This window comes from Somniosus microcephalus, chromosome 30 (assembly GCF_052327205.1).
Source record: "Somniosus microcephalus isolate GS21.2 chromosome 30, FLI_Smic_1.0, whole genome shotgun sequence".
Classification (NCBI taxonomy): domain Eukaryota; kingdom Metazoa; phylum Chordata; class Chondrichthyes; order Squaliformes; family Somniosidae; genus Somniosus; species Somniosus microcephalus.
The window spans coordinates 30,118,140-30,132,035 of record NC_141016.1 but is presented as its reverse complement, the minus strand read 5'-3'; the positions used below and the strand labels follow the sequence as shown (position 1 = coordinate 30,132,035).

At 63.1% G+C, this 13,896-nt stretch overlaps 1 protein-coding gene across 1 annotated transcript in view; it reads left to right on the top strand.

Annotated features, from left to right (window-relative positions):
* dmtn (dematin actin binding protein) overlaps positions 1 to 13,896 on the top strand; it is a 134,729-nt gene that overhangs the window by 106,646 nt on the left and 14,187 nt on the right. Inside the window, 1 exon segment of the mRNA XM_085970816.1 lies at positions 13,705 to 13,793. Coding sequence (XP_085826942.1) covers positions 13,705 to 13,793 — 89 coding nt within the window.

The window sequence follows — 13,896 nt, the reverse complement described above, 5'->3', positions numbered from 1 at the left end:
GACCCCCGTGCTCACACGACAGACCCCCGTGCTCACACGACAGACCCCCGTGCTCACACGACAGACCCCCGTGCTCACACGACAGACCCCCGTGCTCACACGACAGACCCCCGTGCTCACACGACAGACCCCCGTGCTCACACGACAGACCCCCGTGCTCACACGACAGACCCCCGTGCTCACACTACAGACCCCCGTGCTCACACTACAGACCCCGGTGCTCACACAACAGACCCCCGTGCTCACACTACAGACCCCCGTGCTCACACTACAGACCCCCGTGCTCACACTACAGACCCCCGTGCTCACACTACAGACCCCCGTGCTCACACTACAGACCCCCGTGCTCACACTACAGACCCCCGTGCTCACACTACAGACCCCCGTGCTCACACTACAGACCCCCGTGCTCACACTACAGACCCCCGTGCTCACACTACAGACCCCCGTGCTCACACTACAGACCCCCGTGCTCACACTACAGACCCCCGTGCTCACACTACAGACCCCCGTGCTCACACTACAGACCCCGGTGCTCACACTACACACCCCCGTGCTCACACTACAGATCACCGCTCACAGTACAGACCCCCGTGCTCACACTACAGACCGCCGTGCTCACACTACAGACCGCCGTGCTCACACTACAGATCGCCACTCACACTACAGACCCCCGTGCTCACACTACAGACCGCCGTGCTCACACTACAGAGCCCCGTGCTCACACTACAGACCCCCGTGCTCACACTACAGATCTCCGTGCTCACACTACAGACCCCCTGCTGACACTGCAGACCCCCTGCTGACACTGCAGACCCCCTGCTGACACTGCAGACCCCCTGCTGACCCTGCAGACCCCCTGCTGACACTGCAGACCCCCTGCTGACACTGCAGACCCCCTGCTGACACTCCAGACCCCCTGCTGACACTCCAGACCCCCTGCTGACACTCCAGACCCCCTGCTGACACTACAGACCCCCTGCTGACACTGCAGACACCCTGCTGACACTGCAGACCCCCTGCTGACACTGCAGACCCCCTGCTGACACTGCAGACCCCCGTGCTCACACTACAGACCCCCGTGCTCACACTTCAGACCCCCGTGCTCACACTACAGACCCCCGTGCTCACACTACAGACCCCCGTGCTCACACTACAGACCCCCGTGCTCACACTGCAGGCCCCCGTGCTCACACTGCAGACCCCCGTGCTCACACTGCAGACCCCCGTGCTCACACTGCAGACCCCCGTGCTCACACTGCAGACCCCCGTGCTCACACTGCAGACCCCCGTGCTCACACTGCAGACCCCCGTGCTCACACTGCAGACCCCCGTGCTCACACTGCAGACCCCCTGCTGACACTGCAGACCCCCTGCTGACACTGCAGACCCCCTGCTGACACTGCAGACCCCCTGCTGACACTGCAGACCCCCTGCTGACACTACAGACCCCCTGCTGACACTACAGACCCCCTGTTGACACTACAGACCCCCTGCTGACACTACAGACCCCCTGCTGACACTACAGACCCCCTGCTGACACTACAGACCCCCTGCTGACACTACAGACCCCCTGCTGACACTACAGACCCCCTGCTGACACTACAGACCCCCTGCTGACACTACAGACCCCCTTCTGACACTACAGACCCCCTGCTGACACTACAGACCCCCGTGCTCACACTACAGACCCCGTGCTCACACTACAGACCCCGTGCTCACACTACAGACCCCCGTGCTCACACTGCAGACCCCCTGCTCACACTGCAGCCCCCCGTGCTCACACTACAGACGCCCTGCTCACACTGCACACCCCCGTGCTCACACTGCAGACCCCCGTGCTCACACTGCGGACCCCCTTGCTCACACTGCAGACCCCCTGCTCACACTACACACCCCCTGCTCACACTACACACCCCCGTGCTCACACTACAGACCCCCGTGCTCACACTACAGACCCCCGTGCTCACACTGCCGACCCCCGTGCTCACACTACAGACCCCCTGCTGACACTGCAGACCCCCTGCTGACACTGCAGACCCCCTGCTGACACTGCAGACCCCCTTGCTCACACTGCAGACCCCCTGCTCACACTGCAGACCCCCTGCTCACACTGCAGCCCCCCGTGCTCACACTGCAGACCCCCTGCTCACACTGCACACCCCCGTGCTCACACTGCAGACCCCCGTGCTCACACTACAGACCCCCTGCTGACACTACAGACCCCCTGCTGACACTACAGACCCCCTGCTCGCACTACAGACCCCCGTGCTCGCGCTACAGACCCCCGTGCCCGCGCTACAGACCCCCGTGCCCGCGCTACAGACCCCCGTGCCCGCGCTACAGACCCCCGTGCTCGCGCTACAGACCCCCGTGCTCGCGCTACAGACCCCCGTGCTCGCGCTACAGACCCCCGTGCTCGCGCTACAGACCCCCGTGCTCGCGCTACAGACCCCCGTGCTCGCGCTACAGACCCCCGTGCTCGCGCTACAGACCCCCGTGCTCGCGCTACAGACCACCGTGCTCGCGCTACAGACCCCCGTGCTCGCGCTACAGACCCCCGTGCTCGCGCTACAGACCCCCGTGCTCGCGCTACAGACCCCCGTGCTCGCGCTACAGACCCCCGTGCTCGCGCTACAGACCCCCGTGCTCGCGCTACAGACCCCCGTGCTCGCGCTACAGACCCCCGTGCCCACGCTACAGATCCCCGTGCTCACGCTACAGATCCCCGTGCTCACGCTACAGATCCCCCGTGCTCACACTACAGATCCCTCGCTCACACTACCGATCCCCGTGCTCACACTACCGATCCCCGTGCTCACACTACAGACCCCCGTGCTCACACTACAGACCCCCGTGCTCACACTACAGACCCCCGTGCTCACGCGACAGACCCCCGTGCTCACGCTACAGACCCCCTCGCTCACGCTACAGATCACCCGTGCTCTCACTACAGAACCCCCGTGCTCACACTACAGACCCCCTGCTGACACTACAGATCCCCCATGTTCACACTACAGACCCCCGTGCTCACACTACAGACCCCCGTGCTCACACTACAGATCCCCCGTGTTCACACTACAGACCCCCGTGCTCACACTACAGACCCCCGTGCTCAAACTACACACCCCCGTGCTCACACTACAGATCACCGCTCACACTACAGACCCCCGTGCTCACACTACAGACCCCCGTGCTCACACTACAGACCCCCGTGCTCACACTACAGACCGCCGTGCTCACACTACAGACCGCCGTGCTCACACTACAGATCACCACTCACACGACAGACCGCCGTGCTCACACTACAGACTCCCGTGCTCACACTACAGACCCCCATGCTCACACTACAGACCCCCGTGCTCACACTACAGACCCCCGTGCTCACACTACAGATCCCCCGTGCTCACACTACAGACCCCCGTGCTCACACTACACACCCCCGTGCTCACACTACAGATCACCACTCACACTACAGACCCCCGTGCTCACACTACAGACCCCCGTGCTCACACTACAGATCCCCCGTGCTCACACTACAGACCCCCGTGCTCACACTACACACCCCCGTGCTCACACTACAGATCACCGCTCACACTACAGACCCCCGTGCTCACACTACAGACCCCCGTGCTCACACTGCAGACCGCCGTGCTCACACTACAGATCACCACTCACACTACAGACCGCCGTGCTCACACGACAGACCGCCGTGCTCACACTACAGACCCCCGTGCTCACACTACAGACCCCCGTGCTCACACTACAGACCCCCGTGCTCACACTACAGACCCCCGTGCTCACACTACAGACCCCCGTGCTCACACTACAGACCCCCGTGCTCACACTACAGACCCCCGTGCTCACACTACAGACCCCCGTGCTCACACTACAGACCCCCGTGCTCACACTACAGACCCCCGTGCTCACACTACAGACCCCCGTGCTCACACTACAGACCCCCGTGCTCACACTACAGACCGCCGTGCTCACACTACAGACCCCCGTGCTCACACTACAGACCCCCGTGCTCACACTACAGACCGCCGTGCTCACACTACAGACCCCCGTGCTCACACTACAGACCGCCGTGCTCACACTGCAGACCCCCTGCTGACACTGCAGACCCCCTGCTGACACTGCAGACCCCCTGCTGACACTGCAGACCCCCTGCTGACACTGCAGACCCCCTGCTGACACTGCAGACCCCCTGCTGACACTGCAGACCCCCTGCTGACACTGCAGACCCCCTGCTGACACTGCAGACCCCCTGCTGACACTACAGAACCCCTGCTGACACCACAGACGCTCTGCTGACACCGCAGACACCCTGCTGACACCGCAGACCCCCTGCTGACACCGCAGACCCCCTGCTGACACCGCAGACCCCCGTGCTCACACCGCAGACCCCCGTGCTCACACCGCAGACCCCCGTGCTCACACCGCAGACCCCCGTGCTCACACCGCAGACCCCCGTGCTCACACCGCAGACCCCCGTGCTCACACCGCAGACCCCCGTGCTCACACCGCAGACCCCCGTGCTCACACCGCAGACCCCCGTGCTCACACCGCAGACCCCCGTGCTCACACCGCAGACCCCCGTGCTCACACCGCAGACCCCCGTGCTCACACCACACACCCCCTGCTCACACCACACACCCCCTGCTCACACTACAGACCCCTGTGCTCACTACAGATCCCCGTGCTCACACTACACACCCCCTGCTCACACTACAGACCCCTGTGCTCACACTACACACCCCATGCTCACACTACAGATCTCCGCTCACACTGCAGATCCCCGTGCTCACACTACAGACCCCCGTGCTCACACTACACACCCCCGTGCTCACACGACAGACCCCCGTGCTCACACGACAGACCCCCGTGCTCACACGACAGACCCCCGTGCTCACACGACAGACCCCCGTGCTCACACGACAGACCCCCGTGCTCACACGACAGACCCCCGTGCTCACACGACAGACCCCCGTGCTCACACGACAGACCCCCGTGCTCACACGACAGACCCCCGTGCTCACACGACAGACCCCCGTGCTCACACGACAGACCCCCGTGCTCACACTACAGACCCCCGTGCTCACACTACAGACCCCGGTGCTCACACAACAGACCCCCGTGCTCACACTACAGACCCCCGTGCTCACACTACAGACCCCCGTGCTCACACTACAGACCCCCGTGCTCACACTACAGACCCCCGTGCTCACACTACAGACCCCCGTGCTCACACTACAGACCCCCGTGCTCACACTACAGACCCCCGTGCTCACACTACAGACCCCCGTGCTCACACTACAGACCCCCGTGCTCACACTACAGACCCCCGTGCTCACACTACAGACCCCCGTGCTCACACTACAGACCCCCGTGCTCACACTACAGACCCCCGTGCTCACACTACAGACCCCGGTGCTCACACTACACACCCCCGTGCTCACACTACAGATCACCGCTCACAGTACAGACCCCCGTGCTCACACTACAGACCCCCGTGCTCACACTACAGACCGCCGTGCTCACACTACAGACCGCCGTGCTCACACTACAGATCGCCACTCACACTACAGACCCCCGTGCTCACACTACAGACCGCCGTGCTCACACTACAGAGCCCCGTGCTCACACTACAGACCCCCGTGCTCACACTACAGATCTCCGTGCTCACACTACAGACCCCCTGCTGACACTGCAGACCCCCTGCTGACACTGCAGACCCCCTGCTGACACTGCAGACCCCCTGCTGACCCTGCAGACCCCCTGCTGACACTGCAGACCCCCTGCTGACACTGCAGACCCCCTGCTGACACTGCAGACCCCCTGCTGACACTCCAGACCCCCTGCTGACACTCCAGACCCCCTGCTGACACTGCAGACACCCTGCTGACACTGCAGACCCCCTGCTGACACTGCAGACCCCCTGCTGACACTGCAGACCCCCGTGCTCACACTACAGACCCCCGTGCTCACACTTCAGACCCCCGTGCTCACACTACAGACCCCCGTGCTCACACTACAGACCCCCGTGCTCACACTACAGACCCCCGTGCTCACACTGCAGGCCCCCGTGCTCACACTGCAGACCCCCGTGCTCACACTGCAGACCCCCGTGCTCACACTGCAGACCCCCGTGCTCACACTGCAGACCCCCGTGCTCACACTGCAGACCCCCGTGCTCACACTGCAGACCCCCGTGCTCACACTGCAGACCCCCTGCTGACACTGCAGACCCCCTGCTGACACTGCAGACCCCCTGCTGACACTGCAGACCCCCTGCTGACACTGCAGACCCCCTGCTGACACTACAGACCCCCTGCTGACACTACAGACCCCCTGTTGACACTACAGACCCCCTGCTGACACTACAGACCCCCTGCTGACACTACAGACCCCCTGCTGACACTACAGACCCCCTGCTGACACTACAGACCCCCTGCTGACACTACAGACCCCCTGCTGACACTACAGACCCCCTTCTGACACTACAGACCCCCTGCTGACACTACAGACCCCCGTGCTCACACTACAGACCCCGTGCTCACACTACAGACCCCGTGCTCACACTACAGACCCCCGTGCTCACACTGCAGACCCCCTGCTCACACTGCAGCCCCCCGTGCTCACACTACAGACCCCCGTGCTCACACTGCAGACCCCCTTGCTCACACTGCAGACCCCCTGCTCACACTACACACCCCCTGCTCACACTACACACCCCCGTGCTCACACTACAGACCCCCGTGCTCACACTACAGACCCCCGTGCTCACACTGCCGACCCCCGTGCTCACACTACAGACCCCCTGCTGACACTGCAGACCCCCTGCTGACACTGCAGACCCCCTGCTGACACTGCAGACCCCCTTGCTCACACTGCAGACCCCCTGCTCACACTGCAGACCCCCTGCTCACACTGCAGCCCCCCGTGCTCACACTGCAGACCCCCTGCTCACACTGCACACCCCCGTGCTCACACTGCAGACCCCCGTGCTCACACTACAGACCCCCTGCTGACACTACAGACCCCCTGCTGACACTACAGACCCCCTGCTCGCACTACAGACCCCCGTGCTCGCGCTACAGACCCCCGTGCCCGCGCTACAGACCCCCGTGCCCGCGCTACAGACCCCCGTGCCCGCGCTACAGACCCCCGTGCTCGCGCTACAGACCCCCGTGCTCGCGCTACAGACCCCCGTGCTCGCGCTACAGACCCCCGTGCTCGCGCTACAGACCCCCGTGCTCGCGCTACAGACCCCCGTGCTCGCGCTACAGACCCCCGTGCTCGCGCTACAGACCCCCGTGCTCGCGCTACAGACCCCCGTGCTCGCGCTACAGACCACCGTGCTCGCGCTACAGACCCCCGTGCTCGCGCTACAGACCCCCGTGCTCGCGCTACAGACCCCCGTGCTCGCGCTACAGACCCCCGTGCTCGCGCTACAGACCCCCGTGCTCGCGCTACAGACCCCCGTGCTCGCGCTACAGACCCCCGTGCCCACGCTACAGATCCCCGTGCTCACGCTACAGATCCCCGTGCTCACGCTACAGATCCCCCGTGCTCACACTACAGATCCCTCGCTCACACTACCGATCCCCGTGCTCACACTACCGATCCCCGTGCTCACACTACAGACCCCCGTGCTCACACTACAGACCCCCGTGCTCACACTACAGACCCCCGTGCTCACGCGACAGACCCCCGTGCTCACGCTACAGACCCCCTCGCTCACGCTACAGATCACCCGTGCTCTCACTACAGAACCCCCGTGCTCACACTACAGACCCCCTGCTGACACTACAGATCCCCCATGTTCACACTACAGACCCCCGTGCTCACACTACAGACCCCCGTGCTCACACTACAGATCCCCCGTGTTCACACTACAGACCCCCGTGCTCACACTACAGACCCCCGTGCTCAAACTACACACCCCCGTGCTCACACTACAGATCACCGCTCACACTACAGACCCCCGTGCTCACACTACAGACCCCCGTGCTCACACTACAGACCCCCGTGCTCACACTACAGACCGCCGTGCTCACACTACAGACCGCCGTGCTCACACTACAGATCACCACTCACACGACAGACCGCCGTGCTCACACTACAGACTCCCGTGCTTACACTACAGACCCCCATGCTCACACTACAGACCCCCGTGCTCACACTACAGACCCCCGTGCTCACACTACAGATCCCCCGTGCTCACACTACAGACCCCCGTGCTCACACTACACACCCCCGTGCTCACACTACAGATCACCACTCACACTACAGACCCCCATGCTCACACTACAGACCCCCGTGCTCACACTACAGATCCCCCGTGCTCACACTACAGACCCCCGTGCTCACACTACACACCCCCGTGCTCACACTACAGATCACCGCTCACACTACAGACCCCCGTGCTCACACTACAGACCCCCGTGCTCACACTGCAGACCGCCGTGCTCACACTACAGATCACCACTCACACTACAGACCGCCGTGCTCACACTACAGACCGCCGTGCTCACACTACAGACCCCCGTGCTCACACTACAGACCCCCGTGCTCACACTACAGACCCCCGTGCTCACACTACAGACCCCCGTGCTCACACTACAGACCCCCGTGCTCACACTACAGACCCCCGTGCTCACACTACAGACCCCCGTGCTCACACTACAGACCCCCGTGCTCACACTACAGACCCCCGTGCTCACACTACAGACCCCCGTGCTCACACTACAGACCCCCGTGCTCACACTACAGACCCCCGTGCTCACACTACAGACCGCCGTGCTCACACTACAGACCCCCGTGCTCACACTACAGACCCCCGTGCTCACACTACAGACCGCCGTGCTCACACTACAGACCCCCGTGCTCACACTACAGACCGCCGTGCTCACACTGCAGACCCCCTGCTGACACTGCAGACCCCCTGCTGACACTGCAGACCCCCTGCTGACACTGCAGACCCCCTGCTGACACTGCAGACCCCCTGCTGACACTGCAGACCCCCTGCTGACACTGCAGACCCCCTGCTGACACTGCAGACCCCCTGCTGACACTGCAGACCCCCTGCTGACACTGCAGACCCCCTGCTGACACTGCAGACCCCCTGCTGACACTACAGAACCCCTGCTGACACCACAGACGCTCTGCTGACACCGCAGACACCCTGCTGACACCGCAGACCCCCTGCTGACACCGCAGACCCCCTGCTGACACCGCAGACCCCCGTGCTCACACCGCAGACCCCCGTGCTCACACCGCAGACCCCCGTGCTCACACCGCAGACCCCCGTGCTCACACCGCAGACCCCCGTGCTCACACCGCAGACCCCCGTGCTCACACCGCAGACCCCCGTGCTCACACCGCAGACCCCCGTGCTCACACCGCAGACCCCCGTGCTCACACCGCAGACCCCCGTGCTCACACCGCAGACCCCCGTGCTCACACCGCAGACCCCCGTGCTCACACCACACACCCCCTGCTCACACCACACACCCCCTGCTCACACTACAGACCCCTGTGCTCACTACAGATCCCCGTGCTCACACTACACACCCCCTGCTCACACTACAGACCCCTGTGCTCACACTACACACCCCATGCTCACACTACAGATCTCCGCTCACACTGCAGATCCCCGTGCTCACACTACAGACACCCGTGCTCACACTACACACCCCCGTGCTCACACTACAGATCACCGCTCACACTACAGATCCCTGTGCTCGCACTACAGACCGCCGTGCTCACACTACAGACCGCCGTGCTCGCACTACAGACCCCCGTGCTCGCACTACAGACCCCCGTGCTCGCACTACAGACCCCCGTGCTCGCACTACAGACCCCCGTGCTCGCACTACAGACCCCCGTGCTCGCACTACAGACCCCCGTGCTCACACTACAGACCCCCGTGCTCACACTACAGACCCCCGTGCTCACACTACAGACCCCCGTGCTCACACGACAGACCCCCGTGCTCACACGACAGACCCCCGTGCTCACACGACAGACCCCCGTGCTCACACGTCAGACCCCCGTGCTCACACGACAGACCCCCGTGCTCACACGACAGACCCCCGTGCTCACACTACAGACCCCCGTGCTCACACTACAGACCCCCGTGCTCACACTACAGACCCCCGTGCTCACACTACAGACCCCCGTGCTCACACTACAGACCCCCGTGCTCACACTACAGACCCCCGTGCTCACACTACAGACCCCCGTGCTCACACTACAGACCCCCGTGCTCACACTACAGACCCCCGTGCTCACACTACAGATCCCCCGTGCTCACACTACAGATCACCGCTCACACTACAGACCCCCGTGCTCACACTACAGACCCCCGTGCTCACACGACACACCCCCGTGCTCACACTACAGATCACCGCTCACACTACAGACCCCCGTGCTCACACTACAGACCCCCGTGCTCACACAACAGACCCCCGTGCTCACACAACAGACCCCCGTGCTCACACTACAGACCGCCGTGCTCACACTACAGACCGCCGTGCTCACACTACAGACCCCCGTGCTCACACTACAGACCCCCGTGCTCACACTACAGACCCCCGTGCTCACACTACAGACCCCCGTGCTCACACTACAGACACCCGTGCTCACACTACAGACCGCCGTGCTAACACTACAGACCCCCGTGCTCACACTACAGACCCCCGTGCTCACACTACAGACCCCCGTGCTCACACTACAGACCCCCGTGCTCACACTACAGACCGCCGTGCTCACACTACAGATCACCACTCACACTACAGACCCCCGTGCTCACACTACAGACCCCCGTGCTCACACTACAGACCCCCGTGCTCACACTACAGACCCCCGTGCTCACACTACAGACCCCCGTGCTCACACTACAGACCCCCGTGCTCACACTACAGACCGCCGTGCTCACAGTACAGACCCCCGTGCTCACACTACAGACCCCCGTGCTCACACTACAGATCCCCGTGCTCACACTACAGACCCCCTGCTGACACTGCAGACCCCCTGCTGACACTGCAGACCCCCTGCTGACACTGCAGACCCCCTGCTGACACTGCAGACCCCCTGCTGACACTGCAGACCCCCTGCTGACACTGCAGACCCCCTGCTGACACTACAGACCCCCTGCTGACACTACAGACGCCCTGCTGACACTACACACCCCCTGCTGACACTACAGACCCCCTGCTGACACTACAGACCCCCTGCTGACACTACAGACCCCCGTGCTCACACTACAGACCCCCGTGCTCACACTACAGACCCCCGTGCTCAAACTACAGACCCCCGTGCTCACACTACGGACCCCCTGCTCACACTGCAGACCCCCTGCTCACACTGCAGACCCCCGTGCTCACACTGCAGACCCCCGTGCTCACACTGCAGACCCCCGTGCTCACACTGCAGACCCCCGTGCTCACACTGCAGACCCCCGTGCTCACACTGCAGACCACCGTGCTCACACTGCAGACCCCCTGCTCACACTACACACCCCCTGCTCACACTACACACCCCCTGCTCACACTACAGACCCCCGTGCTCACACTACAGACCTCCGTGCTCACACTACAGATCTCCGTGCTCACACTACAGACCCCCTGCTCACACTACACACCCCCTGCACACACTACAGACCCCTGTGCTCACTACAGATCCCCGTGCTCACACTACACCCCCCCTGCTCACACTACAGACCCCCGTGCTCACACTACACACCCCATGCTCACACTACAGATCCCCGCTCACACTACAGATCCCCGTGCTCACACTACAGACCCCCGTGCTCACACTACACACCCCGGTGCTCACACTACAGATCACCGCTCACACTACAGACCCCCGCTCACACTACAGATCCCTGTGCTCGCACTACAGATCACCACTCACACTACAGACCGCCGTGCTCACACTACAGACCGCCGTGCTCACACTACAGACCGCCGTGCTCGCACTACAGACCGCCGTGCTCGCACTACAGACCGCCGTGCTCGCACTGCAGACCCCCGTGCTCGCACTGCAGACCCCCGTGCTCGCACTGCAGACCCCCGTGCTCGCACTGCAGACCCCCGTGCTCGCACTGCAGACCCCCGTGCTCGCACTGCAGACCCCCGTGCTCGCACTGCAGACCCCCGTGCTCGCACTGCAGACCCCCGTGCTCACTACAGATCCCCCGTGCTAACACTACAGACCCCCGTGCTCACACGACACACCCCCGTGCTCACACTACAGATCACCGCTCACACTACAGACCCCCGTGCTCACACTACAGACCCCCGTGCTCACACTACAGACCCCCGTGCTCACACTACAGACCCCCGTGCTCACACTACAGACCGCCGTGCTCACACTACAGATCACCACTCACACTACAGACCGCCGTGCTCACACTGCAGACCCCCGTGCTCACACTGCAGACCCCCGTGCTCACACTGCAGACCCCCGTGCTCACACTGCAGACCCCCGTGCTCACACTACAGACCCCCGTGCTCACACTACAGACCCCCGTGCTCACACTACAGACCCCCGTGCTCACACTACAGACCCCCGTGCTCACACTACACACCCCCGTGCTCACACTACAGATCACCGCTCACACTACAGACCCCCGTGCTCACACTACAGACCCCCGTGCTCACACTACAGACCGCCGTGCTCACACTACAGACTGCCGTGCTCACACTACAGATCACCACTCACACTACAGACCGCCGTGCTCACACTACAGACCGCCGTGCTCACACTACAGACCCCCGTGCTCACACTACAGACCGCCGTGCTCACACTACAGACCCCCGTGCTCACACTACAGACCCCCGTGCTCACACTACAGACCCCCGTGCTCACACTACAGACCCCCGTGCTCACACTACAGACCCCCGTGCTCACACTACAGACCCCCGTGCTCACACTACAGACCGCCGTGCTCACACTACAGACCCCCGTGCTCACACTACAGATCCCCGTGCTCACACTACAGATCCCCGTGCTCACACTACAGACACCCGTGCTCACACTACAGACACCCGTGCTCACACTACAGATCCCCGTGCTCACACTACAGATCCCCGTGCTCACACTACAGACCCCCTGCTGACACTACAGACCCCCTGCTGACACTACAGACCCCCTGCTGACACTACAGACCCCCTGCTGACACTACAGACCCCCTGCTGACACTACAGACCCCCTGCTGACACTCCGGCCCCCTGCTGACACTCCGGCCCCCTGCTGACACTGCAGACCCCCTGCTGACACTACAGACCCCCTGCTGACACTACAGACCCCCTGCTGACACTACAGACCCCCGTGCTCACACTACAGATCCCCGTGCTCACACTACAGACCCCCGTGCTCACACTACAGACGCCCGTGCTCACACTACAGACCCCCGTGCTCACACTACAGACCCCCGTGCTCACACTACAGACCCCCGTGCTCACACTACAGACCCCCGTGCTCACACGACAGACCCCCTGCTGACACTACAGACCCCCTGCTGACACTACAGACCCGCTGCTGACACTGCAGACCCCCTGCTGACACTGCAGACCCCCTGCTGACACTGCAGACCCCCGTGCTCACACTACAGACCCCCTGCTGGCACTACAGACCCCCTGCTGACACTGCAGACCCCCTGCTGACACTGCAGACCCCCTGCTGACACTGCAGACCCCCTGCTGACACTACAGATCCCCGTGCTCACGCTACAGATCCCCGTGCTCACGCTACAGATCCCCGTGTTCACGCTACAGATCCCCGTGCTCACGCTACAGATCCCCCGTGCTCACGCTACAGACCCCCGTGCTCACGCTACAGACCCCCATGCTCACACTGCAGACCCCCTCGTTCACGCTACAGATC